Source organism: Sceloporus occidentalis, unplaced genomic scaffold, assembly GCF_023333645.1.
Source record: "Sceloporus occidentalis isolate IW3139 unplaced genomic scaffold, rSceOcc1.0.p SCAF_1, whole genome shotgun sequence".
Lineage (NCBI taxonomy): Eukaryota > Metazoa > Chordata > Lepidosauria > Squamata > Phrynosomatidae > Sceloporus > Sceloporus occidentalis.
The window spans coordinates 141923205-141949950 of record NW_028316981.1 but is presented as its reverse complement, the minus strand read 5'-3'; the positions used below and the strand labels follow the sequence as shown (position 1 = coordinate 141949950).

The 26746-nt window shown below is 41.7% G+C and overlaps 3 protein-coding genes across 3 annotated transcripts in view; 2 read left to right on the top strand and 1 right to left on the bottom strand.

Annotated features, from left to right (window-relative positions):
• The first annotated feature begins 1108 nt into the window (after nt 1-1108).
• Nucleotides 1109-5696, top strand: LOC149322335 (rod cGMP 3',5'-cyclic phosphodiesterase subunit gamma-like). Its single transcript, XM_089539890.1, has 3 exons — nt 1109-1391; nt 3960-4000; nt 5354-5696. The coding sequence occupies exons 1-3, from the start codon at nt 1246-1248 to the stop codon at nt 5428-5430; spliced, it is 264 nt and encodes an 87-aa protein (XP_089396016.1). The 5' UTR covers nt 1109-1245; the 3' UTR covers nt 5431-5696.
• A 5134-nt stretch (nt 5697-10830) lies between these two features.
• Nucleotides 10831-22386, bottom strand: TSPAN10 (tetraspanin 10). Its single transcript, XM_089508037.1, has 3 exons — nt 20624-22386; nt 18092-18672; nt 10831-11806 (listed from the first exon to the last, which is right to left on the bottom strand). The coding sequence occupies exons 1-3, from the start codon at nt 20723-20725 to the stop codon at nt 11437-11439; spliced, it is 1053 nt and encodes a 350-aa protein (XP_089364163.1). The 5' UTR covers nt 20726-22386; the 3' UTR covers nt 10831-11436.
• Nucleotides 22387-25329: 2943 nt separating this feature from the next.
• Nucleotides 25330-26746, top strand: part of NPLOC4 (NPL4 homolog, ubiquitin recognition factor) — a 64952-nt gene continuing 63535 nt past the window's right edge. The window contains exon 1 of the mRNA XM_089539813.1: nt 25330-25465. Coding sequence (XP_089395939.1) covers nt 25451-25465 — 15 coding nt within the window. The 5' untranslated portion in view covers nt 25330-25450. The remainder of the gene's footprint in view (nt 25466-26746) is intronic.

Genomic DNA, 26746 nt, shown 5'->3' with positions numbered 1-26746 from the left:
AGTTATTTATAGCCTGAGAAAAATTAAGACAGTAACTAAAACAATGACGTTAATGGATCCTGGAGCATAGAAGACCTGATTCATTTAAAAGAATCAGTAATGAGTTTAATTGAAGCACGTGTTTAACAGTATTTGTAATAGAGCTAAACCATGATTTTAAAAATGTCTTGTGTTTTTAAGTAACACAAAGCAAAGTTCTCAAAATGACAATTATGGGGAGAAAGCGATCTTTATTTCAATTGCCAGAAAGCCTGGGGTATCTTATTCCCTGGTCTGTGTGATTCAAGCTGAAGGGCTGAGCACTGCTGAGTCTGAGAACAATAGTTCTGACCTTTTCATAAAGGAAGATGCAGCAATGGCAAAATCTGATGAACAAAAAGGAAACCCTCAGTTCTTTCCAGTGTTAATCCTGTAAGCAAGGATACCTATTAGCAAAAGATTCCATAGAGGTGAAGAATATATGGAAGGGGAGGCTAATCAGATTAACCTATGTCTATGGATCAGAATGTGAAAATAAGAAATATGGTACTGGATCACATCAATAATCCATTTATTGGATCTCAGTGTGTTAGCTGGATCTCAGCCAGAAGCAGATGTAGTGTTTCCCAGTAGGCCCAATCTGCTGTGGGCAAGTCTCTACAAAAACAAATTCAGTTGTGTAGTTGCCCATTGAGGTTGCGTCCCCTGTGCCCATTTTGTCTATTTTGTGATGCATGCTACCCCCATTCCCTGTTTGTGCGCCAGAGTACAAATAGTTTACAGGCAAATTTTGTATGGAGTTGTTCTAAACAACATACCAGTAGTTCTTGCATCTCTGTGCATACTGTTTGTCTCATTCTCATTTCTAAATAATGAAAGCTGAAACTGAAAGGATCATGCGAATGTTGGTACGGTAGGAAAGGGTTTGCAAAAAGAGCCACACTTTAGGGGGGGAAACTAACACAACAAGGAAAACAACAACCACCACCAGATACCTTCTGGATGTAAAGTTGCTATCTTTGATTAAATCTGGAAATTATCTTCTATAATTTCATATAGAAGATTTGCCTTCTCTGAAACTGGAATATTCCTGTTTTGATCTCCTCTGATCATTGAAATATAGGATCAGAGTCCAGCAGATGCCACCTTTCCTCTGAGCCCTGTGCTCTGATTTTTTTCTGTCTTTCTCTCTCTTAGCCCCCCCCCCCCCCCAACAGATTAAAGAACAAGCAGGGTTTGCCAAGGAGACATTTCCTCATTGCAGCCATGAGCCTGGAGCCTCCCAAACCAGAGATCAAGTCAGCCACCAAAGTGACTGGAGGGCCCATCACCCCTAGGAAAGGACCTGCCAAATTCAAACAGAGGCAAATTCGGCAGTTCAAGAGCAAGCCACCAAAGAAGGGCATCCAAGGGTGAGAGATGAAAAGCTCCTTAAGAAGAGTGTTTTGATTCCACCTTCCTCTGGAACCAGCTATACGTCTCTTTATCCATCACTGCTACAGCCAAATCCCTGCCAGTCCAGCAGCTTCTTTCATGGAAACCTTTCAGGCCCAGAGCTCTATATGCAATGAGCAGCTTTAGAGGACCTGCAAGGCTCCCTCCCATCATTCTCCTGTTGTGAGAATGGGGCTGTGTGGTCATCTTTTGCCCCCATACAAGCCTCTTCCCTGCTATCTACACCTGGGGTATGAAGATATGAAGCAGGGACAAATCTTGTTTAGTAAGGTTATCTGATGAATGGACAGAGGTGCTGCTGGGGTGGTGAATCCGCTCTGTGATTTAGTTCAAATTCTAAAGGAGCTATTCAATGTTGTTGTTGGATATTATCACATATTATCACATAGGAGAAAAAAAGAATGCTCTCGTCATTATAGCATAATTTTCACACAACATCATGCTCATCCTGTAGCTGTCCCATGAATAACCTGTTATGGTCTCATAACTATTCATTCACAGGGAAACCCCATTAATGGTTTGTCAGTAGTACAAATGAAGCACTATTGCAAAGGTGCGGAAAGTAATAATCACTATCGAGGATCGCTATCAGCAATTTTTCCCCAGCTTTAGCACAGGCAAATTGTTCTCATTACTACGATTGTTTTCGGAGTAGATTTCTTTCTTATTTTCAGGTATAATGCACTCTTTTATTTGAACTGGATATATATTATGTTCTTAAATATGGAAATTTTATTTTGTTGTGTTTGGGATGGAACCACATTTTTCAGACATGCGCAGTAGCACGATAAATATGCATGCGCAAAACATCCAATCGCAATCTATTAATGCAGTAAAGCGATCAACTTTTATATGAGGAACGTTCCTGCACTTTTCTTTTGTTTTTATTTAGTTATAGCGTTGATTGTGCAACTATGCTGAACTATAGATCACTATAGCTCTATGCTTCCATTATCTTCCAATAGCACAACTGTAGTGGAATTGGCCCTGGTGTGATATTTCCATAGTGTACCTTCAGGTCATTTCCAGCTTATGACAACTCTAAGGTGAACATATTATGGATTTTTCTTGGCACGTTTCCCCAGAGGAGGTTTGCCATTACCATCCTCTGAGCCTGAGAAGTGTGGCTTGCCTAAGGTCACCCAGTGGGTTTCTATGGCCTAGCAAGGGATTTGAAGCCTGCTTTCAAGAGTCATTGTCCAGCACTCAAACCACTACACCATGGGTGCTGAACTCTTATCCTCCAAATAATTAATGAATCATACTGGCATTTTTTTCCTGTAATAACCTGGAAACAAATCAATATTTACATAAATCAATAGCATCAATAATTAAATCAGGTTGCTTAAATTTTGAAGCAAGATTCAGTAAGGAATTAATCAAGGGGTGGTCACCTGGTTTCCCCTTGGTTTGCTTTTGGATTAGCTCTCTGAGGATTATCATTTTTGAACTCTAATTTTGGTAGGCTTGTGGTATTAAAACACTCATAAAAACCCTACCAGCTACTTTCTGAGAAGAAAAGTGCAACTAATAATCATAATCATAATCACAATCAATTATTATTCCCACCTTTTCCCCAAAATTGGGATTTATGGTGGCTTATAATTTAAAACAAGAACAAAACAGAGAAAAGCATACAAAAATGAACATTACAATGGAATTAAACTATTCGCAATATTAAAACAATTTAAACATAAAAATGAAAAGGATTAAAAAGATAAAAAGGAATTAAAAGTACTTCAGTTCAAAACAATACCAGCATCCTCTTGAAAGCATTTAAAAAACTTCTCACATGAAATTTAAATAAAGCTTAGTATTTTATTTCTATATTTGCATATCTTTATATAAATTAGCATATGCAAATTTTATGGCGGTCCATTTTCTACGATATTGAACTCTGGATTTTTTTTGTTTTCACAAAGCTACTGAACTCACTTGACAGCTGTCTACCTGTCCCCCAATAACAGAACTCTTCTTCCAGGAGAAAAATAGAAAAAGGTGATCAAGTTTGCAGATACAACAAAGAGAACAATTTCTTAGGAGTTAGTCTACTATGTAAAGCAGCTGGTTGGAACGTTTACTCATGACATCAGTCTGTGGGCAGGGATGGGAAGGATCTGTCCTGCTGCTTCTAACAGATTTCCTGGATGAAAAAAAGGGCTTCTTTACACTTAGCAATTTGGATCCTTTCACAGGAGTGAATCTACTGCTATCTCAAAAAGTCAATAGAATCATAGACTTGTGGCTCTAATATAAGGGCTGGAAAAGTTAACTTGGCCAGATACGCTAATCCAGCCTCGTGAGTTTCTGCTCCCATGTATAATATTAACTTCCAACAGTGATTGTCTTGAGACATAGTAGGCCCTTCAGTGAAGCAACAAAAATTCCCCTTGAACCACCTACATGAGTCTCTATCAGAGGTTTTATTTCTCCTGGCTAGTGATGATCCCAAGTCAAGTGATGAAAATCTAGAAATTTAATAGAATACACATTCTCATTCTCTCTCCCATTCTCTCACTCTGCAGATTTGGTGATGACATCCCTGGCATGGAAGGCTTGGGGACAGGTATGAAAGATTGTATTTTTTTTTCTTTATTCAAGTATTTATATCCCACACTGTGTCCAAGGATGTCAGTGTGGGTTTATGAATTTCAAGCAGTTTAAATCAGTAAGAATACAGTTATCTCTTGGTATCTGTGGACTTGCCATCTGTGGTTTCAGGCTGCCACTGGGGACAACAGGGGCTGTCCTTAATGGTGGCACGTCCACGTGCACACACCACCATTGAAGTCCTGTTGTTCCTAATGGTGGCACGGCCACATGCATGTGCCACAATTGGGGACAATGGAGCTCAAGCATCTGCAGATTTTGGTATCCATGGGGAGTCCAGAATGTATCCCTGCGGATACCAAGAGCCGACTGTAATCTAAAAGACTAAATTTCAGAGACATGGTTGTGTTAGTCTGGAATATCAGTATGCAAAAGGATCTTATTGAGCAAAAGAAGACATAGTCTACTTCCTCAAATGTAAAGACTAAAAGCATATATTAAACCATTTAACACTAAAACCAAACAATGTAAAATCAGTTCAAACAATTTAAAATAATTTAAATTGTTTTAACTGATCTCTGAACACATGTACACATATGGATAAAATCAATTAGGTCCCAAAGGTTCTAATAAAAAGCCATGTTTTGATTATTACGATCCATCTATCTAGTACATGTGTGATCTGCCATGACAAGCCTCAGCAAGAGCAAGTTCCTTGCAACTTTCCTCTTTCAGCACTGCCAAATCTGAATTCCATCATCTTAGCTTGGGTCCTTGTCAAGTGTAATTCCTTCTCACATGTAGCACTGTGTGAAACAGGAGTCAGGGACTAAACCAAAAAGCTGGCACTCCAGTGTGCATGCTTCCTCAGTATAGCTTAGGCATTTGCATGAAGTAAAAATGATGCTACTTTTTAAAATGTTATGCTAATTCTTCACAAAATTGAAAGAACGCCCAGGATATTCTTTTTTCATGGTTGAATGACAACCTTCAATACATGTAAATACAAAAGAGAATCTTTGTTCTCAGGCTCTTTGAGTGACATGTAAATGGCTGACCTTCTACCTCAGCCTGTCTTGTTTCCCAAATGGCCTTGTTTGATTAACTGTAGGTTGTTTCTTGGCCTTCAGCTTTCTGAACAGCCATGTCAAACTACGATTCTTTCCACTGTTTGGTAGTCTCTTTCTCTCTAACACATATGAAGTGGTTACTCAGAATTGGTTCTATTTATGATTATAATACCCTGTAATTGCTCACTGTACCAATTGTCAGAATAGGCTTTGAGGCTGAGTCCAGCTCAGCAGTGTGATGACTTTTAGCAATAAGCATCTATGAGGTACTTTGATGCTAGTCTCTCTCTCTCTTTCAGATATCACTGTGATCTGTCCATGGGAAGCCTTCAGCCACCTGGAGCTCCATGAACTTGCACAATATGGTATCATCTAATTACAGAGAGGCCATAAATGGGGCTGCACATATAGATATATGCTTACTCTTCAGCAGGTTTTGCAAACCTGCAAAATAATCCTCCCAATAGTAATCAGCTCAACTCCAAGAAATTGCTAAAATTAAAAGAAAGTCCAAATAAACAAGGAGTAGGTTTGATTTTACACTGTATTTCCTGTAATCAACTCCTCTTCTGCTTTCAGTAAAAGTTTTCAAAAAGACACCTGTAAGACTGAGTCTTTTTGCATGTACAATGGTTCCATCATTTTACTGTGTCTGTCTCTTTGTTCTTATCTATGACCTGAGCAATAAAAGGTATAAAACATGATTTCAAACAATGGGTGATTTCAAACAAAGAAAGCTATTCTTAAAATTCCTTAAGCTAAAGCAGAGAAATATGAGGGCAAGGAGTGAAGGTTTGAGACTAGGTCTAAAATCAATTCTTGTAGTAGCAACAAGGTGACTTTAGATTCAGAGGATGATAAGATAGGAATGATGAAGTGGAAAGCAGTAAGGTTGAAAATATGAAGATATCCCTCCTACATGGATAGAAAATAAGTAGTTTTCTATAGAAAGGCTGTGGCATAGCCATGGGAATTTTCATGAATAGATTTTCATAGGAGTTAAGTGGGCACATGTGGACTGGATGATTTCTTGGGATTTCAGCCATCCCTGAAGACTTACCAAAAAACACCACAAATATAATTTAAATTGAAGAGAAACTGACAGCACAATTCCATACATGTTTGCTCTATAGGAATTCCCACTGGATTCCACTGGCCTTATTTCAAGTAATTTAGTGCAGAATTGCAATCTGAATTCCTCCTTGTTGCTCAGATATGTCAATGTGAATTGAAATCCACTGAGCAATATCTGTTCATTTCCAACATTTTTTTGATTCTCCAGTACATGAGAAAACTCAAAAGGTGAAGCAGTGTGTTTCTGTACACAGAGTTCACACTCTCCACAAAATTTGTCCTCTTTCATATCTTCCTTGATTGTTAGGCTTAGGCCATGTTCCCACTGTGATTTAAAGCAAATTGCTGATCGAGTTATATGAATGTCGTTCCCATTTGAAACTGGTTCTGAAAAAAATTGCTCTTTCCTGACACTAGTTTTTTGGCAGTTCTTTTTTTAAAAAAATTGACTCTAAAGTGTGTTCAACAAATGGGAACGACAGATCTGAATCGCATCATTCTGGAGGGGAGGGACTAATGGCAGAGGGGTGTTCATCATCCCTCCTCAGTTTTTGGTAGATCCACCATTGCCCCCCCACTAGGGATGCCATATCCCGACTGGGGGCGGGACTTTCCCTTTTTTTGCCCCCTGGGAGGGTCCTGTCCCGTTTTTGCCCCTCCCCTGGGTTTGCCCTGGGTTGAGTTGGTCCCTGCTGCTGCCGTTGTGGCTACCCCCGCAGCAGCAGCAGCTATTGCTGCCGACTGCCAGTCTGCCACCAACGTGGCCACTCTTGCAGCCGCTCCTGCTGTGGCCTTTGCAGTCCTCCGGTGCTTCCATTTTGCGCCCTGGGCTGCCCTGTGCGCTCTTGTGTGGGCACGCGCAGGGCTGAGTAGGAGCTCCTGCTCTTCAGGCTGGCTGGCCAATGGCTGGACAGCCCGCCCCTGCTGCAGGAGCCTGTGAAAGCTAGCAGGGGGCAGGGCTGTTCCAGCTCCACTCTCCCATTGGCCAGCCAGCCTCCAGAGGAGGAGCTTCTCTTCCTCCCCGCGCGGGCCCAAGGCTGAGCAGCATGGAGAGGGCTTTACCGGCAAGGTGCTTCCTCTTCTTTTTTCGCCCCCTTTCTCTTGTTCTTTCTTTTCCCCCTCCTCCTATTCTTTTTCTTCTCCTCTTCCTCTTTCCCCTCCTCTTTTTATCTTTTTCCCTATTCTTCTTCTTTTCTCCTCCTTTCCTTCTTTCTCCTTCCTTTCTTTTTTCTCCTCCTCCCCCCTTCCGCCTCTGCTGCTGCTGCTGTTGTTGTGTGTGCCCAACTCCCTCCTTGGCCAGGCCTGCATTTCCCAACAAGAGGGAAGCCAGGGCTCGTAGGGGCCATTGGGGGGGGGGCTGAGAGGGAGGCACCAGGCAAAAGGGAGCCCAGGAGGGAGGAAGGTACGGGAGTGGCACCATCACGCTGTATCCACACTGGAGAAATAACCCAGTTTGGCTGGCAATGCTTTAACTCTTTTCTGACTCAAGGCTGTGGAATTCTGGGAGCTGGAGTGTGCTGTGGGGACCAGAATTCAAGGCCTTTATCACTTTTAACAGTGATAGTGGTGATGATGAAGATGGTGATATTGATATTAGCCAGCTTCTGAGGCATGCACTCACTGTTTGTTCATAAGCCTCTGAAATATGCAAGAGGCAATGTTAAATAAAGCCATGTTCAATGCCCAAATGTGTGTCCTGTGTGTTTTGGAATGGAGGGGGGTGGTTTGGGCAGAAAGAGAAGTACATTGTTAGGGATGATGGGAGTTGCAGCTCTTCTCCTGGCTTCCACTCTCACCCCCTGGTTAGCGGAAGAACAATCAGCTCTGAGAATTGGCTGAAGATGTCTTCTAATCTTCTCTGGAATCTGCTGGTTCTTGTTCTGCTCTCAAGACACCAGTCAACACAGTAGTCTTCTTTAAAGATCTACTTTTATTCTAATATATACACTATGCACAAAACAATTCACTACTCACAAAACCCACACTACTATACTCCTCAATACCCACAAAAAAGTATTGCCATACATTGTTGCTTATATAGACATTTGTCTCTCTATTCATTATACAGTTGCCACCTCCTGGGCGTGTACATACATTATGATTGACATACAATACTTGGCTCAATCTTTACCTCACATTGCATCATACATTACTGTCCACTCAATGACTTTCAGGTGATATCAATTTGCACCTTTTCACTTTGTCCTTGCCACATATGTCCTTGGCTTTTAGGACCTTCTAATTACATTATATGCAACACCTATGTGACATTTCAATTGCTTTTGCTGTGTCATGTTACTTTCAAATACATCCATATACATATTATATTTCTTGTGACTATATATCCCATGTGGCTTTTTCCTGACATACATTTCTGCCATCTTTCTAGGAATAATGCCAAAATGTCCTCCATTTTGATCATGCCTAAGAAACATGCATTTATATTAACATATTTTTAAAAATCATCACATTTTTTCACGTGTCCTCCATTTTAAAAAAGTGTGTCCTACATTTGAAAATGTTGTCCTACATTTATCCTGGTTTGGAGGTCCTGAGTTATGGCAACCTTACCCCCCACCCATCTCAGCTCTGCCTTTGTGCTTGTGGTGTGACCTATGGGCGCATGATTTTAAAAAAAAAATTGACAGAAGATTTGATTAATTGATTTTGCAACTACTTGCAATTACTCAGGTGGCAATCCAGGCAGTCAGCAGCTCAGTAAGGCAAGTAGTTGCAAAACCAATGAATTGAATCTTCTATCAATTTTTAAAAAGAATATATAGTTCCTAAGCTGGGCTGCTGCTTACATCACCGATGACACGCAGATGATTGACATGCATTTTGAAGTGGCGCAAACTAGTGGGGATGACAATCATGCTAAAAAAGAAGCGATTACCAAGGGATAATGAAAAGATCTGCTTTCATAGTGGGTACAATGGACCTTTTGGAATCGATTCACTGACACAGAGCTAAGGCAAATCACAAACTGGTTTAAATGTAAGTGGGAATGGGGCCTTAGATTGGAATAATCCAACACAGCTGCTGCTGCCCTTTCTTATGCTGCCTCTGCCTCCTTTTGCACTGGTCCATCTCTTCTGAGCCAATGTAGACACAATGGCCTGTTACAGACAGCCAAAATAAAGCTGCTTCGAGTCACAGTGGAGGTATGGTTTTCAATGATGCATGCGTCCTAAGAGTCCAGAAGTCGCACCAAAGCCACGGTCCAGTCTGGAGCTTGGCTTTGGTGCGACTTCTGGACTCTTAGGACACATGCATCATTGAAACACCATACCTCCACTGTGACTCGAAGCAGCTTTATTTTGGCTGTCTGTAACAGGCCAATGAGACAATATAGAGTCTAGACTGAGTCCCAAAGAGAAAGTTTATTTAGAGGCTCTCAGAGCAGTTTACAGATTGCTAATTTGACAGTTCCCTGCCCTCAGGTTTACAATCTAAAAATACATGACACAAAAGAAGGGAATGGCAGTGGGGAAGGGGACACTAGCAGGGGAGATAGATTGCCTCCTCCCCATCTTGTTTTTGTGCTATGATAGCAACAGTAGAAAGTGTCATAATATCATTTTCCTTTCAATGCAAAATGCTGCCTAAGCAATTTGCTCCCAAACAGCCAGTGCTAGATGTTAGAGTAGGATGCAGCCATTTACTGGAATGTCTTAAGAAATACAGGGCAGCAGTTTTTATTCCTGACAAGATGCAGGTACTGTCACTACGTAGCATACCATAGAAAGGGGGACTGTCAGCCAAGAGCTATTGATTGAGTATCCAGCATATGAAAGAAGCAGAGTACATTGCTATAATGTATAATTAATGAAAAGCAAGAAGCCATCATTGGAGCAAGTAGAGTGGCATATGGGAATAACTCACCCCTCACACCAAGTGCTAGAAAAGAAGTTCTCATTCTCAAAAGGCTCAACTTTTAAAGGTAAAAGAATAGTTGTTGTGTGAAATCTACAAAATAAAAATAAGTTATTGCTGGAAATGAATGAAGCATATGATGAGAAAAGGAAAGTATGCCTAGAGAAGGCAAGTGAGCATATGGGAAATTACTGGTATGTCTGCACTCTGAATGTCTACATGCCAGTGCAAGTTAAAAAAAGTCTGCTTTAACATGAAAATATAAAACATACAGTAGATCCAAAACACACTGCAGAAATAATCCAGTTTGAGTCTGCTTTAAGTGCCCTGATTCAATGTTAGGGAATTCTGGAAACTATAGTTGTGTGACACATTCAGCCTTCTCTGTCAGAATCCCTGGATTAGGACGCAGCCCCTCTAGAGGGAATCTGATGGAAATTGAATTCTCAAGGGTATATAGTGTATAGAAAATCCAAATGTGCAGGCCTGATTCTCCTCCCCACATTGCTAGGAGAACTGTTCAACCAGGTTACTAACAGGAGAAAATTTACTCCTTCAGTCCATTCCTAGCCTTTAGATATTTTCCCAGATTCAGATGAATGCAAAAGTATCAAAGGTCCAAAGCACACTGCAGAAATAATCCAGTTTGAGTTTGCTTTAAGTGCCCTGGCTCAATGCTAGGGAATTCTGGGAACTATAGTTTTGTGAGACATTCAGCCTTCTCTGTCAGATAGCTCTGGTGCCACAATAGACTAAAGTTCTCAGGATTCCCTAGCACTGAGCCAGGGCCATTAAAGCAGTTTCAAACTGGATTATTTCTGCAGTGTGTTTTGGACCACAGTAAAAGGCATTTGCAATGATCCACTGTAACAGATAGGTTTGTATCACAGGCTGAAAGGCAAGCAGAGAGGGAAACCAGTGGGATTCCCTTGGGGGAGTAGTTTCATAATTCTTGCTGCCATATGGGCCTTGGGAAGGTGGGGGAGGGAGGCTGGTGAAATACACTTTATCTAGCCCCACTTTTCTTGAAGCCATGTTTAGGTGTGAATTTGTTCCTATGCCCAGATCAGAAATTGGCTTTCAAAAAAGATTATGGAAAAGCAGTTTGTAGGGGAGCTGCCTGCATGTAGAGGTTTCTCCCAGCAATGAAGGCCAAGTCTTCTGTTCTTCAATACCTTCCCCATCTTTGTGGCCATACCCACAAAGGGACAGTGCATTGAATGGAAATGTAGCATTGATGGAAGAGAAAATGGCAGGAAGGAGGGAGCAGGATGAATTCCAGCCAGAGACTGTGAGAAGTATAAGAAAGGGCACAAACAAGAGAAATTAAAGTGTAAAGGTGTTCTCAGTCCTTCATATCCTACTCTCTGAAATTAAAAAGTGAATGATGACAGGAGTCTTGCAGTATTCTGGATTTGCAGTCCTCAAAGGATCAGGAATAAAATCTCCTTTGTGTCTGGTAAGAGGAGAACCAATATGCTCCCTCCCTCCCACTGTCATCATGGGTTTTAGCAAAGGTAATGCCTGCCAGAAGCTTAGTGGCCAGTAATAAGCTTCCTACTTCAATCAGAATCAGAAACACAAAATAGAATGCAATTGCTCTTGCATGATTATTAAACCATCTGCTCAGCTGGGGAACACAGCCTCCAAGATAGATGGTGCTCTGAGCCACAAACTCCTCCAGGACCAGGGCGCCAAAGCCACACTGGGAATTTGGGATGGTGCCATTTTCCCGTGGATCCAGGCAACAGGAAGCTGGAACACCGCAGGCTTGCACACCTGGAGAGCTGCAGTTAAAATACCTGAAAATTAATAAATGAAAATGATCATTTCGTTTGTTAGGGCAACATCGAGCTCCTGTCTCTCTGCTAAGGTTCCTGCAGCATCCACATGTTTCTTGACAAACACATCCATAGGACACCTAGAGAGAGAATGGTATCCCAACTAGTAAGGCTACTTTGTCCAAGGATCTCCTGATTTGATAAGGATCTGGGAATACAAAATGAAAAAAAAACCATGCATGACCTGTAAGCCCAATGATTATACATAGGCAAGGCATGATGGGATGAAGTTCAAAGTCTGGAGGACTATACCTTCTACATCACTAACGCCATCGAGCCCGGCCTCGATTAAGAAAAAGAGCCCTCCCTCCAGTTCATCTGCCTTGGTCCAGGCCTCAGAGAGAAGAATGCTGGACCTGATCCCCCCCTCACCATTCCCTTCTCCTTTTCTGTCCTGTCTTTTTAGATTGTAAGCCTGAGGGCAGGGAACCGTCTATTATCCCCTCTGTTGTAAGCCGCTCGGATTCCCGGTGATTGGGCGGCATATAGATAAATCCTATTATTATTATTATTATTATTATTATTATTATTATTATTATTATGTGACAGTCATTGCATAGTCAGCTACAACAGTGCCCACAAGGACTCAGGATCATAGAAATTACTGAACATGGGACCTGAGGGGAAGCAGGTGCAAACTTAAACCTCAGGCTGAAGGAAGGAAGTGAACAGCTAAACCAGCAAGACAGTCTCTTACCCAAATGTCCCAGAGCAGTCAATGTGGTGTTTTCCAGCTCAATAGTTTAAGCAACAAAGGGGCAATGCTCCTGGGGATGACTAAACACTGTCTTGCTCCCAAGTTCACAAGAACCAGGTCTATATGGCACCAGAGTCTTCACAATATACAGGAGTGAACTGAATCCTATCTCTTCCTTGGAAGCTGAAGGCAACAGGGCTACAAGGGAAGATAGCCATCTGTACTAGCTACTTGTTATGGGGATGCAGTGATGGAGGCATAATGAAGTTATATTTCAAAAGTAATATAATAAGGAAGAGGGAACTTAAATCACTGGTGTAACATGAAAGGAACCAGAAACTGTTACTCATTAAACCAGTGAATTTCCCTCTTCCTCATTATATTACTTTTGAAATGTAACTTCATTACGCCTCCATCACTGCATCCCCATCACAAGTAGCTAGTACAGACGATGTTCCCTTGTAACCCTGTTGCTTCCAGTTTGTAATCCTTTACAAGTAGCCGTGTTACCTGTAAAGGGTTACAAGCTGGAAGCAAATGGGAATCGATCTTAAATCTAGAGAAGTGTTTGCAAATGGGCCCTTTACAAGTAATCCTAGGGCTCAACAGACCACCCCGAAAGGGCGGGCTGCAGCCGCCCATTTTTGCAACTGAGGGAGCCCACAGCAACCAAACCCTGCAGGTTCCCTCCGCACCAAAAAGAACCTACTAAAAACAGGTTCTTCTTGGTGTGCATGGCCGCCGCCATAGTGCACCATTGGCACACTGTTGCGCATCAATGACACAAGCACAGCAGCACAATGTGCAGATGCTGCACCACACTTGCATCATCATGGTGGCCCCCATGTGGATGGGAGGCCGCCATGATGGCGCCACACCACGCGCTAGGGCTCAGGAGCATACAGATATTCCACACTCCCGAGCCCTAATTTTGGTCCCAGGCCGCTGCAAACCAGCAGTCTGTGCCAGGCCCTGTTACTTATAAAGGGCCTGTTTGCAAACACTTCTATAGATTTATGTCACTCAACTAACAGTTATGTTTTTTCCCTCAAAAAAAAGGAACAGAACAGCACAAGTACTCTAATGAGCTGCTTTTAAACAATGTAACAAGTAACAGCAACATATTATTTTCCAAACACTACAACAGTAGTGGTAATTAATTACTTTTACAAAGCAGCTTTCCACATTGTGCTGTTCCATGCTGCTGAACAGGCAATTGCTACTGTTCTAACTGATTGTGCCAATTATCTATGAGCGTGCTTATGCAGTACCTGCTAAAAGCTGCTAAATTTGTTGATGAAATTTGATTATTCATATAAAATAAGTTAGAAATTATCTAAGACTCCTTTCAAATAAAATCAGGAATACACCATTATGAAGAACAGGTAGCAACATCTAAGAGCAGACATCATACAAAAGGTTCTCCTTAGAGCTGGAACTATTTGCACACTTCAGGGCTAATCCAGAGAAAATTGCTTATGCTTAAATTATTCACAGCTAATTTGCCCCATGAATGTGAGAGTAATTAGCAGTTTCTGGACTGGGTTTTTTTTTCCTAATAAAATTCTCACTTTAAATGAAATCAGCTAGGTTTTAATTAATCTAAAATTAGAGTGAGTAAGTAGACTGACACAGATTTGTAGTACCAGATGAAGCTCAAAGAAATATGAACACACCAGTGAACAAAGATAGGCATTAATCTCACCACATTTGCCTCCTGGTCTTTATCAGATTAACTGTAGGTATCCCTGCAAGAGATTTGAAGAGTTTCTAACCTCCTTTTTGGGCAGGGTTCTGGAGCATGTGATGGCCTCCCAACTCCAGGAGTTCTTGTATAGAATGGATTATCTAGATCCTTTTGCATCTGGCTTCAAGTCTGACTCTGGGACTAAAACAAGTTTGGTCACCTTGGTGGATGACCTATGTAAGGAACTGGACAGGAGAATTGTGTTCTTGTTGGTTTGGCTGGACCTTTCAGAGGTTTTCCCAATACTATCAACCATGGTATCCTTAAGTTCTGTACCAGTTTGGAACAACTTGGAGGCACAGTTGTTCCAGTCCTACTTGGAGAGGAGAAGTCAGAAGGTGACATTGGGAGATTTCTGTTCTATCCCCAAAGCTGTTCATCTGTCAACACCCCCAGGGCTCAGTTTTGTCCCCACATGCTATTTGGCATCTATGTGAAATCACTAGGAGATGTTATCTGTAGTTTTGGAGTTCAGTGTCACCCTTATGCTGATGACATCCAACTCTCTCTCTTTCTTACCTAACATTAAGGATGCTTTTTCTATATTAAACCAGTGTCTGTTGTCAGTAATGCACTGGATGAGAGCAAACAAATTGAAACTTACCATATATACCGACCAACGTGGGTTGGTGGATGACAGATCCAGACCTTATGCTTTCGGGCCAACCCTCTACAATTATTGGCTTGCTGTATTTAATAAAGTTGTGGTCTTTTCTGCCAGTTTGTTGTCTGGTGTGTTTGTCCACCCTCCCTTATCTTCCACAGCAAATGGGACTGCTCGACTTAACTGGACCGGTCCAGTTGCTGGGTCCAGAGGCAGGGTGGCTCCCTCCTGCACTGTGCCCAATGCAGTGGCGCAAAGCAGTGGCAGTGCGGTGCTTCGGCCAGCCAGGAGTTAACTCCTCGGTCACATGGGAGTAAAAGCGCCAGAGCATCATACCATGGCTGGCTGGGCCACATTCTGTGGACTACAACTCCCAGAAGCACCTGGGAGAGAAAGTGACCCATGATTGGTGGCCTGCGGGGGTCTGCAATGCCGGGATGGACCAGGAGGTGGGCCGCCCATGCTTCCTGGCTGCTGACTGGCTGGCCGGCCTTTATCAGCCTGCTAGCACCATTTTTGTTTGCCAGCTCCCACCCTTCCCTCCCTCGCAGGGTTTGTGCTTCACTTTCACAACTTTCTGAGGGCAGCAGCATAGGTTTTGGAGCTGTTGGGCATGGTTTCCAGTGCTGCGGAGCACTGGATCGGGAGTCCCATGGGACCCGGGGGTGCTGAGGGGTAGCGATGTCGCTAATGCAGGGGCGGCATAGAGACAGCGTTCCCTGGTGACAAGGGGCGAAGATGCACAGATGCGCATAACTGGCTCCCAAGGTGGCTGGGCACTTTAAACTGGTTCCCCCTCTGTCATCTCGAGGCCTGGCTGTGACCAGGCATTTTGGTTCATCGACCAACGCGGGTTGGTGGATGACAGATCCAGACCTTATGCTTTCGGGCCAACCCTCTACAATCATTGGCTTGCTGTATTTAATAAAGTTGTGGCCTTTTCTGCCAATTCATTGTCTGGTGTGTTTGTCCACCCATATGTTTGGCCTTTGGGGGCCAAACTTATGGAGTTTGATATGACCCATGGATAAGTTGAGGGTAAAACTTAGGGGCATATAACAAAGGAGCCAAAGGATGAAGCAAAGGAAAACAATGCCAAAGAATTTACAAAATTCTAGCAGACATAACTGTGCTCACAGTAAAGGCTGGATGGATGAGAGAGCAGAGGGGAGTTAGTGCTTCCAGAACAAATTACTATCTTGCCTTTCACCAGGGGATGTTTTTCTTTCTTTCTTTCTTTCTTTCTTTTTCTTTCTTTCTTTCTAAAAGTACAGTACTTACATTGACCCGTGGATAGATCAGTTTACTTTTTGGGGTCAATTCTTTAACTAAAATGTTTAGACTTATACATGACTATATACAGTAATTCAGATAAGACAGAGGTGCTCCTAGTTAGTTGTAAGGAAGGTCGGGGAATAGGGACTCAGTCTATATTTGATGGGATTACACTCTCCCTGAAATCTCAGGTTAGCAATTTGGCTGTACTCCTGTACTCTAATCTGAGTCTGGATGTCCAGGTTTTGGCAGTGGTCAAGAGCGTATTTGCACAGTTAAAACTAGTGTATCATTCCTTGAGATGTCAGATCTGGCCAGGACAACACATGCCTTGATGACATCCTATTTACTGTAATGCATGCTAAGTGGGGCTGCCTTTGAAAACTGTTTGAAAATTTCAGCAGCTCCGAAATGCTGCAGCTAGACTACTTATTGGAGCTGGTTATGGGGAACGTATAACCCCCTCCTCCAAAACAGCTTCTCTGGCTATCAGCCTGTTTCTTGTAGAATTCAAAGTTCTGGCTATGACATTTAAAGCCCAAAATGACAAGTCCAGAATATCTAAAAGCCCATATCTCCTTAGATATGCCTGACCAAGTTTTAAGTTCTTCATGGAAAGGCTTTCTCTTCATCCCATCACCATCAGAGGTAAGTTTGGTGAGGACATGGTCAAGAGCCTTCTCAGAAGCTGTTCCCAGGTTGTAGAATTTCCTCCTATGGGAGGTTTCATTGGCCCCACCTGTCCTTCCCTTTTGCTGGTAGGCAAAGACCTTATTCAGACAGGCCTTTGCCTTATAATTTATGTAATAGAAAAGGGGCTTGGTGGGCTTGTGTTTTTATCTTTTTAATTGCTTTTTAATTTTTAAATTATGTCTCATGTTTTTATATTGTTTGACTCTTCTGTTTTTAGCTGAACTAACACTTAATTGGGTTATTAAACTTTTGCATGAGTAATGTGTTTTTTAAATCCTGTAGGCCACCTTGCATCCTGTTCAGAAAAAGGCAGAATATAAATCAAACAAATAATTAGGCCAGTGAATTAGTTCTGCAGGCCCTAGCCATGCTACCGAGAGAGTATCAGCAGAAGATTAATCCTGATATGAAACAAAAGTTTAAGCAACCCAATCATATCTATAGTTCTTTGAACACAAGTTTCAATATGGTGTATTCTCTAACAAGCTGCAGAATGTTTGAACACACATTGCTGCCACAGAACAGTAAAGCAGTAGGTCAAGTGAAGATGGGGTAGAAATATAAGGTGGAGAAGCTATTGGGAAGCAGGTTGAACTCTTTCTCTCCCTGCCAGTTTTTCTTTTGCAACTCTTCACCCAGCTCCTTTTTTCTCCTAGACAATCTGAGAGACCCAACACCAGCCCAGATTAAGGATAAACAGCTTGGGTCAAAGCATGTGTGTAAGAGGGAAGGTGGGGAAGACAGACAGAGAAAGGTTAGGGAGCTGAAAAATGAAATTAAACTTCAGAGCCTTCTGTTGCTTGCTTCCTCTCTGCTGAAAGCCTTAACCATGATTGTCCATAAGCTTTACTGTTAAGTGTATACAGATTTGCTTCTATAATTGTCCATTTATATGGAATAATAATTTATCTGATTAAATATTATTCAGCCTGGCAGCACTTTCACATTGAATCTGTAATACAAATGAATATGTCCTAGTTTTAGAAAACCAGACAGAAAGCTTTTCTGAGATGAAGGGGCCATGAAGAGCCAGAGAGGAAGAATATGTCTGCGGAGCTGGGCTGTACTGTGCCAAATTGATAAGAACCTACTCCCAGCATTTCAGATTTGAAAACACCTTCATCCCAGAAATACTTATCATGACATTCCTGTAGTATTAGTGCTCTCCCACTCTTCCTAGCTATTGAAACAATAAGACAGGAGGTATACTCCAAGTAGATTTCTACTCACAGATTTGTTTTCCAGTCTAGGTAGGACTCCACTCCACAGCACTGTAAGCCTGACTGAATTTCATCCATAATGAACTGGAGGTCTGGGTCATCTTGGTATCGTAGCACTGCCACCATGAGGGAATTTTGCAAGGAGGCCTTGATTTGGTTTCTTAGGGAAAAGAGTGTCATTCCACCAATGGTTTCCAGGATTACAAACATGATGATTCCTCCAGAAAAAAACTTCAAAAAGCAGGTGTTCTCAAAGAGGGCTCCTGTACAACCCAGTAGAGACATAGTGCTCACTGCTAGGCCCACTAATACAAAAAAGAGCATTGGGTCACTGCCCAAATGAGTTATCCGTTCACTTGCCAAGGACTCTTTGTCTGAAAGACCCCAGAGCCCTATAGCCAAAATGAGCAGTCCTGTAATGGAGAAAGCCAGGTTCCAAACAAGGGTAAAGTATTTAACACAACGAGTAAGTGAATCCAGGTGATGATGGGAAGAATGATGCAGACACCACTGTCCTTTCTGTTTTCTACTACAGCCAGCTTCTTCTCTACTGGGATTTGGAGGAGAGCCTTGTGCATCCAGATTGTCTGCCTGATCAACAAAGGAAGGAACCAGAAAATGTAGAATGCATGTCAGAGAGAGGGAACACAATTAAAAGGGATGCAGAGCTGATTTTTTTTCTTCCCATGCCATATTCTGATATATGCCTTAAATCTCATGAATGTAGGGGACAAAACAACAGAGAAGAGCAGAGAAGAATTTAAAAAAATCAGGAATATTCTAACATTATGGCTGGATTAACATAAATTCAGTGGTAATTCATTCCATTTAAATAAGATAGAGACAAATGCATGAGTGTGTGCACATATAGTGGTGATACATATGATAATCTATGGGAAACACAGGTCTCTCTGTTATAGGTGAAAACTGTAAAATGAAGGGAGAAAGCGATCTGTAGCCTTGGCAGCCTAGAAGGGTGTAGCATTATGAAACGGTAACCTCACAAAAGAGAGAAAAGTGGTGAAGGAATGCTTCTTTAAACCATAGCACAATTCCACATGCAGTAATTTGGGAGTCACTCCCATTGAACTTAAAGGGGCTTACTTTTGACTGTACAGATATAGGGCCATATTGCCAGTACCGTGTGTCTGAGTCAAATGGATGGGGAGGTGGGGAAGCAGAGAAAGCCCAGTGCTTAGATGCAACCAACCAACTGCCCCAGCTCAGATGGGAGTACTTAGATGGTTACTCTAGGCTGAGCTCCAACGAAGACTTTTACTATTGAATAGATTTACATGGGAGGTACATAAACTGAGAAGGAATCATATGGCTTTTCAGAAAAATGTTTAATTGGAAGATTTTTCTTTGCTTTAGATCAACTGATATGAGTTAGCTATTCATTTTTATGCAGCATGTTTATTTAAGAATTATGGATATTGGGCAGATGAAAAATCAATCAATAAACTCTTTTTAATAATAATAATAAGCTTTATTTGTATACCACTTTTTTGACATATCAATGTTAGTAATTAGGAAGTGCTATGCTAATAATTTAGATGATTTCCAAGAATAGCCACTTGAACAAAACTGTAAGATAATTATAAGTTTGATTTTATGTTTATTATGTTCATTCCAGCTGGCCAGTTCAATTTCATTCAGAAAATATTCCACCCTACATCACTGTTGAGAGGCTGTGGGCCAGAGGTAAAATTACAGGAGATAGTAATAGACTGGAGAACATATATGTGATCATCTTAAAAGTAATAAGAAGCCATTTAAAGTATTCAAGGAAAGGCTGATGTGAGAAAAGTTGAATGCTTGTGCAAAGGGATCAAGGCAGATCAAAAGAATATAAGTGAGGAGAAAGATCCTCAGAGACTAAATTCTAATCATTAAATGAGAAAAATGTCAAACTACCAATCTTATTACATCAAGTTGTTCCCTTAAAAAAGAAGAAGAAGACATAGCCTGATAATGTAAGAGATTTCATGAGCTGAGAGGCTAATACCTAGTCCTTCAAAGACAGGGCTGGGCAAAGTGTGACTCTTCAGATACTGATGAATTACAACTCCTATCAGCCCTAGCCAACACAACCAAGGGTAAAAAAAATTGCAGTTCAGGTGATCTTGGGCAAGTCCTCAGGGGAAGGCAATGGCAAACCTCCTCTGAACAAATCTTGCCAAGAAAACACCATGATAGGGTCGCCTTATGGGCCCCATAAGTCAGAAACCTTGAAGGCACACAACAACAAACAACAACATCTGGAGATGCACATTTTGCCCACCTCTATCCTAAGCACCTCAATTTGGAGGAAAGTACCATTATATTTAGTGGGACCTACTTTATTTCCAAGTTAGTGTCTTTGCGATTAATTATTAATAATGAGATTCTCTACTCACCAAACAGACTAGAAAGCAATATTATATACAAAGAAGAAAGCCACAAGATCTTCAAAGAGAAAACCCATTTTTTTCAAAAGCCAGGAACAACAACAACAACAGCAACAACAACAACAAAACACACTGCAAATCCTTGTAATTACCTTTGGTAGCAAAGCTCTTGTTTCATTGTCTCCTTTTTTGTTGCTCTGAAAAGACAGTGCCTGCAAGAAAGTCCTGGAAAATGTAATAAGTTTCTTTGCCATATTTCCCAGGCTATAGTGTGGTTAATTTGAAATAATTTTGCACTGCTCTGTGCCAAATAAGAAAAGAACAACTAGACGTCATATGCCATACAAGGGAGGGAAACTTTAAAGCAAAGCCCCACAGTCATACTCATATCATGTGAGAAATCACATTTTGGGGCTTAAAGAGACTGACTCCTGCTTGCTGTGAATGTATTTAAGTGTAACCATTTACATGTAATTTGTTCAGGCTGTATATTCACAGTGATGCTATATAACTGATTGCAATTCATAGCTGTACACTCAAGCATATACTTAAGGACTATTTCTGCTTTAAGGCCTTGAAAGACAGCTAATTTAACCAGATTAAAATTTGATTTACCTCACCTTGCCCATTCACTGTGTCATTATTTGGTCAGACTCCTACTGTGGGGCCTGCGAAACATTATAAGGGTATTTTACAGAATATTGAACTTCTGTTCTATAGTTCAGCAGTGACTTTGGGCTTGTTTTGTTGTCTTGGATTTATTGAATTTATGAAAGACATTCTGACCGAGAAATAGAATAAAAATGCTACAGGCAAGGGCTGTAGAATAGAAAATAGAAGAAATAGAATACAAATGCAACAGGCAAGGGCTGAATTCTAATCTGGAGACAGAGGTCCAGATTCACTGAACTGTGAATTTGCTTAGTCTTGATTCCCCATCTGTAAAACATACTGACTTATACCGTCACTATGATAAGCATTGAGTAAAACATTCCTCACCATGAAGCCTTACACACACAATAACTACATTATCGGTTGAATATTGGAATAGGTCTCTACAAGGATATCACCAGTAAGCAAGATAATCTTCCAAACTCCCCCACTCTTCCCTGCAGGATTGCAAAATTCAGGAGATTGTGAGGCAATGGAGGCCATACATTCTGATTGGTTAGTTACCATTGCTGTGCCAATGTTAAGTATTAGTGATAGCTTCTTGGACACTTAACAGAGTTCAAAAAGCCTCTGCAGCAATGCCAAAGAGCGTACCTCCATTTCTAAAGGTAACTCATCAACTTCTTGCCATACAAACCTAAAATAATGAGATTATGAACCACATTTACTCAGCTACTGAAATCAGTCAGCTATGATTTTGGATGAAGTAATTATCCACTCAGAGGTATCTCTAACAAATACTGAAGTTAATTAGGCTTCAATGTTAGAGAATTCACACCAGATCCTATTGACCTTCAGTGTTAAAAATTTGGGGAATGCAAGAAAAAAATCAGGGGGTTGGGAACAGAATTTTTATTTCTGAAGGCACTGTCCTAATTTTGCCCCTGTGGCTTCACTAGGGTTGGTGTCACTTGACCCCCTCCTATACCATACCATACAGAATCCTTGGGAATTTTTTTGTTGTAGTAATGGTACTCATAAATCGTAATTCTCTTAGGTAAAGGTATTCCCCATTGATAAGGTTGTCAAGTCGTATCCGACCATGGGGTGTGTGTGTGTGTGTGCTCATATCCATTACTAAGCCGAAGAGCCAGTGTTGTCATAGACTACTCTGTGATCATGTCGCCAGTATGACTGCACAGAATGCTGCTTACCTTCCCACCGGAGTGGTACTTATGTATCTACTTTGAAAGAATACAAGATAAAAGAAAAAACATACATAGTTAAAACTTACATAAAAAGAAATTTCTATAAAATAACATACATAGTTAAAATTTACATAAAAAGAAATCTCTATAAAATTTAAAATATTTGGCTCTGCTTACACCGTTCTTGTAATTTGCACAACAATCTTTCTGGGGTCCTTTTCTTCTTTTTGCTTCCATAGAATAGCTGCTTTCACTGCAAACAAGGAAACCCTAAGAGTTATAAAATGCTCTACTTGCATTTGCATGCTTTCAAACTGCCAGGTTGGCAGAAGCTGGGGCTAGTGATGGGAGCTCACCCCATTATGCGGCACTCGGGCCTCAAACTGCCAACCGGCCGATCTTACAGTCAAAAGAGTCAGCATCTTAACCACTTGAGCCACCACATATATCGCCAAATGTAATGGCAATAGTGGTGATATAAACAACTAGAAAAATTAAAATGATACCGTTAAATTACAATATCATACGCACAGCCTAAACGTATTTACATGTACATAGTTTCATGTGGTTAAAGTGCAAATTTGGTAAGATGTGATGTTTTAAATTTCTTTTAAAAGAGAATAATTTTTATTGTTTTTAATTAAAATTTTAAAAAAATTATTAAAAAAAACACCAGGGCTTCTCCTTTCTCCTTCCATTGACCTTTGCACCACTCACACCATCTCTTCCGATAAAGTCCGGTGTTTTAAAAGGATACAGATAACCGCATAGACAGTTTCTGCCAAAATCCTTGTGATGTTTAGGGTGTCACCTGGTGTGGTCCGTATCCCCTGCACCCCCTTAGTGATGCCTCTACCCTAAAACACCCCATTTCCACCCAATGTAATACTCCGTTTCTCAAAATAGTGCATTATCCACAAATGGGGCATTTGTAGTTTCCATTTTTGCAGCCAGCACTTTGCTCCCAGTGTGTAGCTGAGAGAAGAAGCATGGGGTAATTATTTATATCTCACCGTTCGCCTCCCTCCAATCCTGTTCTTGGCATGACAGCTGCAAACAAACTGTACCAGGTAGCTGAGTATAATGAGTATATATAGAGTATAAAGAGTGTCCAATAAAGATGTTAGATTCTGAACAAGCACTAAAGGTGAGAGAAGATCTACTGGTGTAATATACAGCAACACTTTCACTTTACTAAAATAGCAAGTTCACTAATAACCCAAACATCAAATAATTTTGCCAGGGCTAGTTATATATTCTTTCCCCAAAACTGAAAAAAAGTATCTAGAAAACAAAGTGAAATAGAAAGAGATGTTTGGATTAAATTGTTGTTGTTGTTTCTTACCTGCCTCCCCCCATGGATTGAGGTGGGGAAAAACAACAATTAACAGACACACATTTAGTCTATTGAAATGAATAAGATACAGATGACTATTTTAAATCTTATTAATGCCAGGAAACCAAGGTTTTCATCACTACTGGGTGAGTTTGGACACGTTGGGCTGCATCTTCACTGCAGAAATAGTGCAGATTGACAGGGCTTTAATTGCCATGGCCCAGTGCTATGGAAATCTGGGTTTGTATACTGTGAGTCCTGCTAAATTTTAGAAGGGTATTTTACAGTACTGTATATTATGAGATATTTAGCCTGCTCTGTCAGAAACATCTGGTGCCACATCAAACTACAAATCCCAGGATTCCAGAGTGGAGTCATGACAGTTAAAGTGGTATCAAACTGCATTAATTCTGCAGTGTGACAGCACACTCAGCCCTAGAGAAAACCCATGACAAACCACTTCTGAATAAATCCAGCCAAAAAAACTCTTGGATCAGGTCTCCATAAGTTGAAGTTGACCTGAAGACTCCTAACAGCAACACATTTTTAAAAGGTCTGTTCTAAGTATGGCCAAGTCTGGTGGTAACCCACTATTTTATAGCAAACGTTTCTCTATGAGCAATACTCTTTGCCTTTTCTGAGAAGACTGAGGCAAAGAAGGTGTTGAGTAATTCTGCCTTTTCTCTGTCCCCTGTTAACATTTTGCCATCCTCTCGACGCAGTGGCCCTACCATTTCCTTCTTCTTCCTTTTGCTGCGGACATATCCAAAAAAGCCCTTTTTATTATTTTTAACCTCTCTAGCAAGCCTGAGTTCATTCTGCGCTTTAGCTTTTCTGACTTTACCCCTACACATGCCTGCTATTTCTTTGAATTCCTTTTTCGTGATTTCCCCCTTTTTCCATTTCTTATACATGTTCCGTTTCAAACTTAGCTCGGTTGAAAGTTCCTTAGTCATCCATCCTGGTTTCTTGAGACACCTCCCGTTTTTCTTTCTCACTGGAACTGTTTTGTGGTGAATATATTACAGTGGACCCTTGTTATCCGCTGGGGTTTGGTTCCAAGATCCCCCGCACCGTGTATAACAAAATCCATGGATGCTTAAGTCCCATTAAATATAATGACAGAGCAAAATGGTGTCCCTTATAAAAAAATGGAAAAACAAGGTTTGATATTGAAATGTATACTTTTCTTGAACATTTTCAAACTGTGGATGATTGAATCCATGTATAAAAAAATATGTGTATAAGAAGGGCTGACTGTTTGCATAACATCTGTAGTTGGCAGCCAGAGCTTTCCCAGACTTCAGCCTGCTGCCTCAGATGTGTATAATATAATATAATATAATATAATATAATATAATATAATATACGTGAGCTGCATGTGAGGAAGCAGAGTGAAGGCCAGGGGAGCCCATGCTGCCTGTGCCAGCCTCTTTCCCTCAGTGAGTGATGAGTCAGTCTGAAAGGGGCTACAAGGAGATCTCTGTATTGTACTGATGCCACGGACTAACAGGGCTACTATGTCTTTGAATTATGTTGCTGGTGTTGTTGTTGTTGTGAGTGTTGTTGTGAGTGTTTCCCTCCCCCTCGCCGCCCGGGGCCTGCACAGACCCCACTCTCTGTTGAGGCGGGGCGGGGCGGAGGGAGGGAGGCGCCCTGTTCTTCTCGGGCGGACCGTTTCTCTCCGGAACCTTGTTGCCTGGGCTGGCGTTGCCGGGCGGGAGCGGTGACGCGGCAGTCTTCTTGGCGGCAGAGAAGGAAGCAGGGAAGGGAAGGAAGGAAGGAAGGGAGGCGGCGCGAGCGGAGCCGGGGCAGGAGCGGCGATGGCGGAGACCATTGTGAGTGGGGCTGCCAGGGAGCGAGGGGCCTCGGGGGCAAACAGGGGCGCCCTTCCTCTCCCTTCCCTTCCCTCCCCACTTCCTTCTCTTCTCTTCTGTGTCTCCTCTTTGTCACGGGATCCAGCCACACTGAAGAAATAATCCGCCTTGGCACCGCTTCTTAAAGCACCATGTCTCCATGCTGTGGAATTCTGGGAAGGGCAGGTGGCTGTATATTGCATATCATATATAGTATTACTATATTATACTCATCTGAGGAAGAAGGCTCAATCTCAGATTGTATTATATATCGTATATGATTTGATATTATGTTATATTCATGCGAGGAAGTGGGCTCAGATTATAGTATATACGTTATATACATCTGAGAAAGGAGGCTCAGATGATGCATCTCAGATTACATGATGTATGTACAACAAACTGCCCTTCCTTCTTGTTCACATGGCAGTTAAACCGCTGCCAACACGGATTATACCTTCAGTGTGGACACAGCCAGAGAGTCCAGACCGGCTTCCTCCTCCTCCAACAACAACAGCAGCCATGCTCCCTCTTGGGTCTTCTTCCCCCAAAATGGGGCTGGCAGGTCTTATAATATTAACATTCATAATAATAATAATAATAATAATAATAATAATTCCTACCCGTCTCTCCTCACAGCTCGAGGCGGGTTACAACATAGTTCAAACACAATCTGTGTGTGTGTGTGTGTGTGTTGTGTGCCTTCGAGTCTTAAGGCCACCCTTGGCAAGATTTCCTCAAAGGGGTTTTGCCATTGCCTTTCCCTGAGGAGGCTGAGAGAGCGTGGCTTGGAGAAGGTCACCCACTGGGCTTCCATGGCTGGGAATGGAGCCCTGGTATCCAGAGTCACACTGAGTGCCTTCAAGCCATTTCTGACTCATGGCCATCCTGTCCTGTTCTCTGTTTTTTTTACTTTTGGCAATGTTTGTTCAGAGGAGGTCTGCCATTGCCTTTCCCTGAGGAGGCTGAGAGAGTGTGACCTACCCAGGGTCTCCCAGTGGGTTTCATGGCTGAGCTGGGAATTGAACCCTGGTCTCTAGAAATGCTCAGACCACTGCGACTCTTATCAGGGTTTATTTCTCTTTGAATTCTTTCCTCAGGTTTTGTGAAGGAGGGAAGCGATGGCTGAGAAATACAAAGACCCAGCCTCTAGGGCAGTAGTCCCCAAACTGCACCCTTTAAGGGGTTTTGGACTTCAGCTCCCAGAATCCCAGGCTGTTGGCCAACCTGACTGAGGCTTCTGGGAGCTGAAGTCCAAAATCT

Excerpts from the sequence above, each read along its gene's own strand:
- LOC149322335 (XM_089539890.1), top strand. The coding sequence starts at position 1,246 with ATGAGCCTGGAGCCTCCCAAACCAGAGATCAAGTCAGCCACCAAAGTG. Across the intron at positions 1,392-3,959 it reads CCAAAGAAGGGCATCCAAGG|ATTTGGTGATGACATCCCTG; the intron begins GTGAGAGATGAA and ends CTCACTCTGCAG. Across the intron at positions 4,001-5,353 it reads CATGGAAGGCTTGGGGACAG|ATATCACTGTGATCTGTCCA; the intron begins GTATGAAAGATT and ends TCTCTCTTTCAG.
- TSPAN10 (XM_089508037.1), bottom strand. The coding sequence starts at position 20,725 with ATGGCAAAGAAACTTATTACATTTTCCAGGACTTTCTTGCAGGCACTG. Across the intron at positions 18,673-20,623 it reads CAAGAGCTTTGCTACCAAAG|GCAGACAATCTGGATGCACA; the intron begins GTAATTACAAGG and ends TTTGTTGATCAG. Across the intron at positions 11,807-18,091 it reads CTAGACTGGAAAACAAATCT|GTATTTTAACTGCAGCTCTC; the intron begins GTGAGTAGAAAT and ends ATTAATTTTCAG.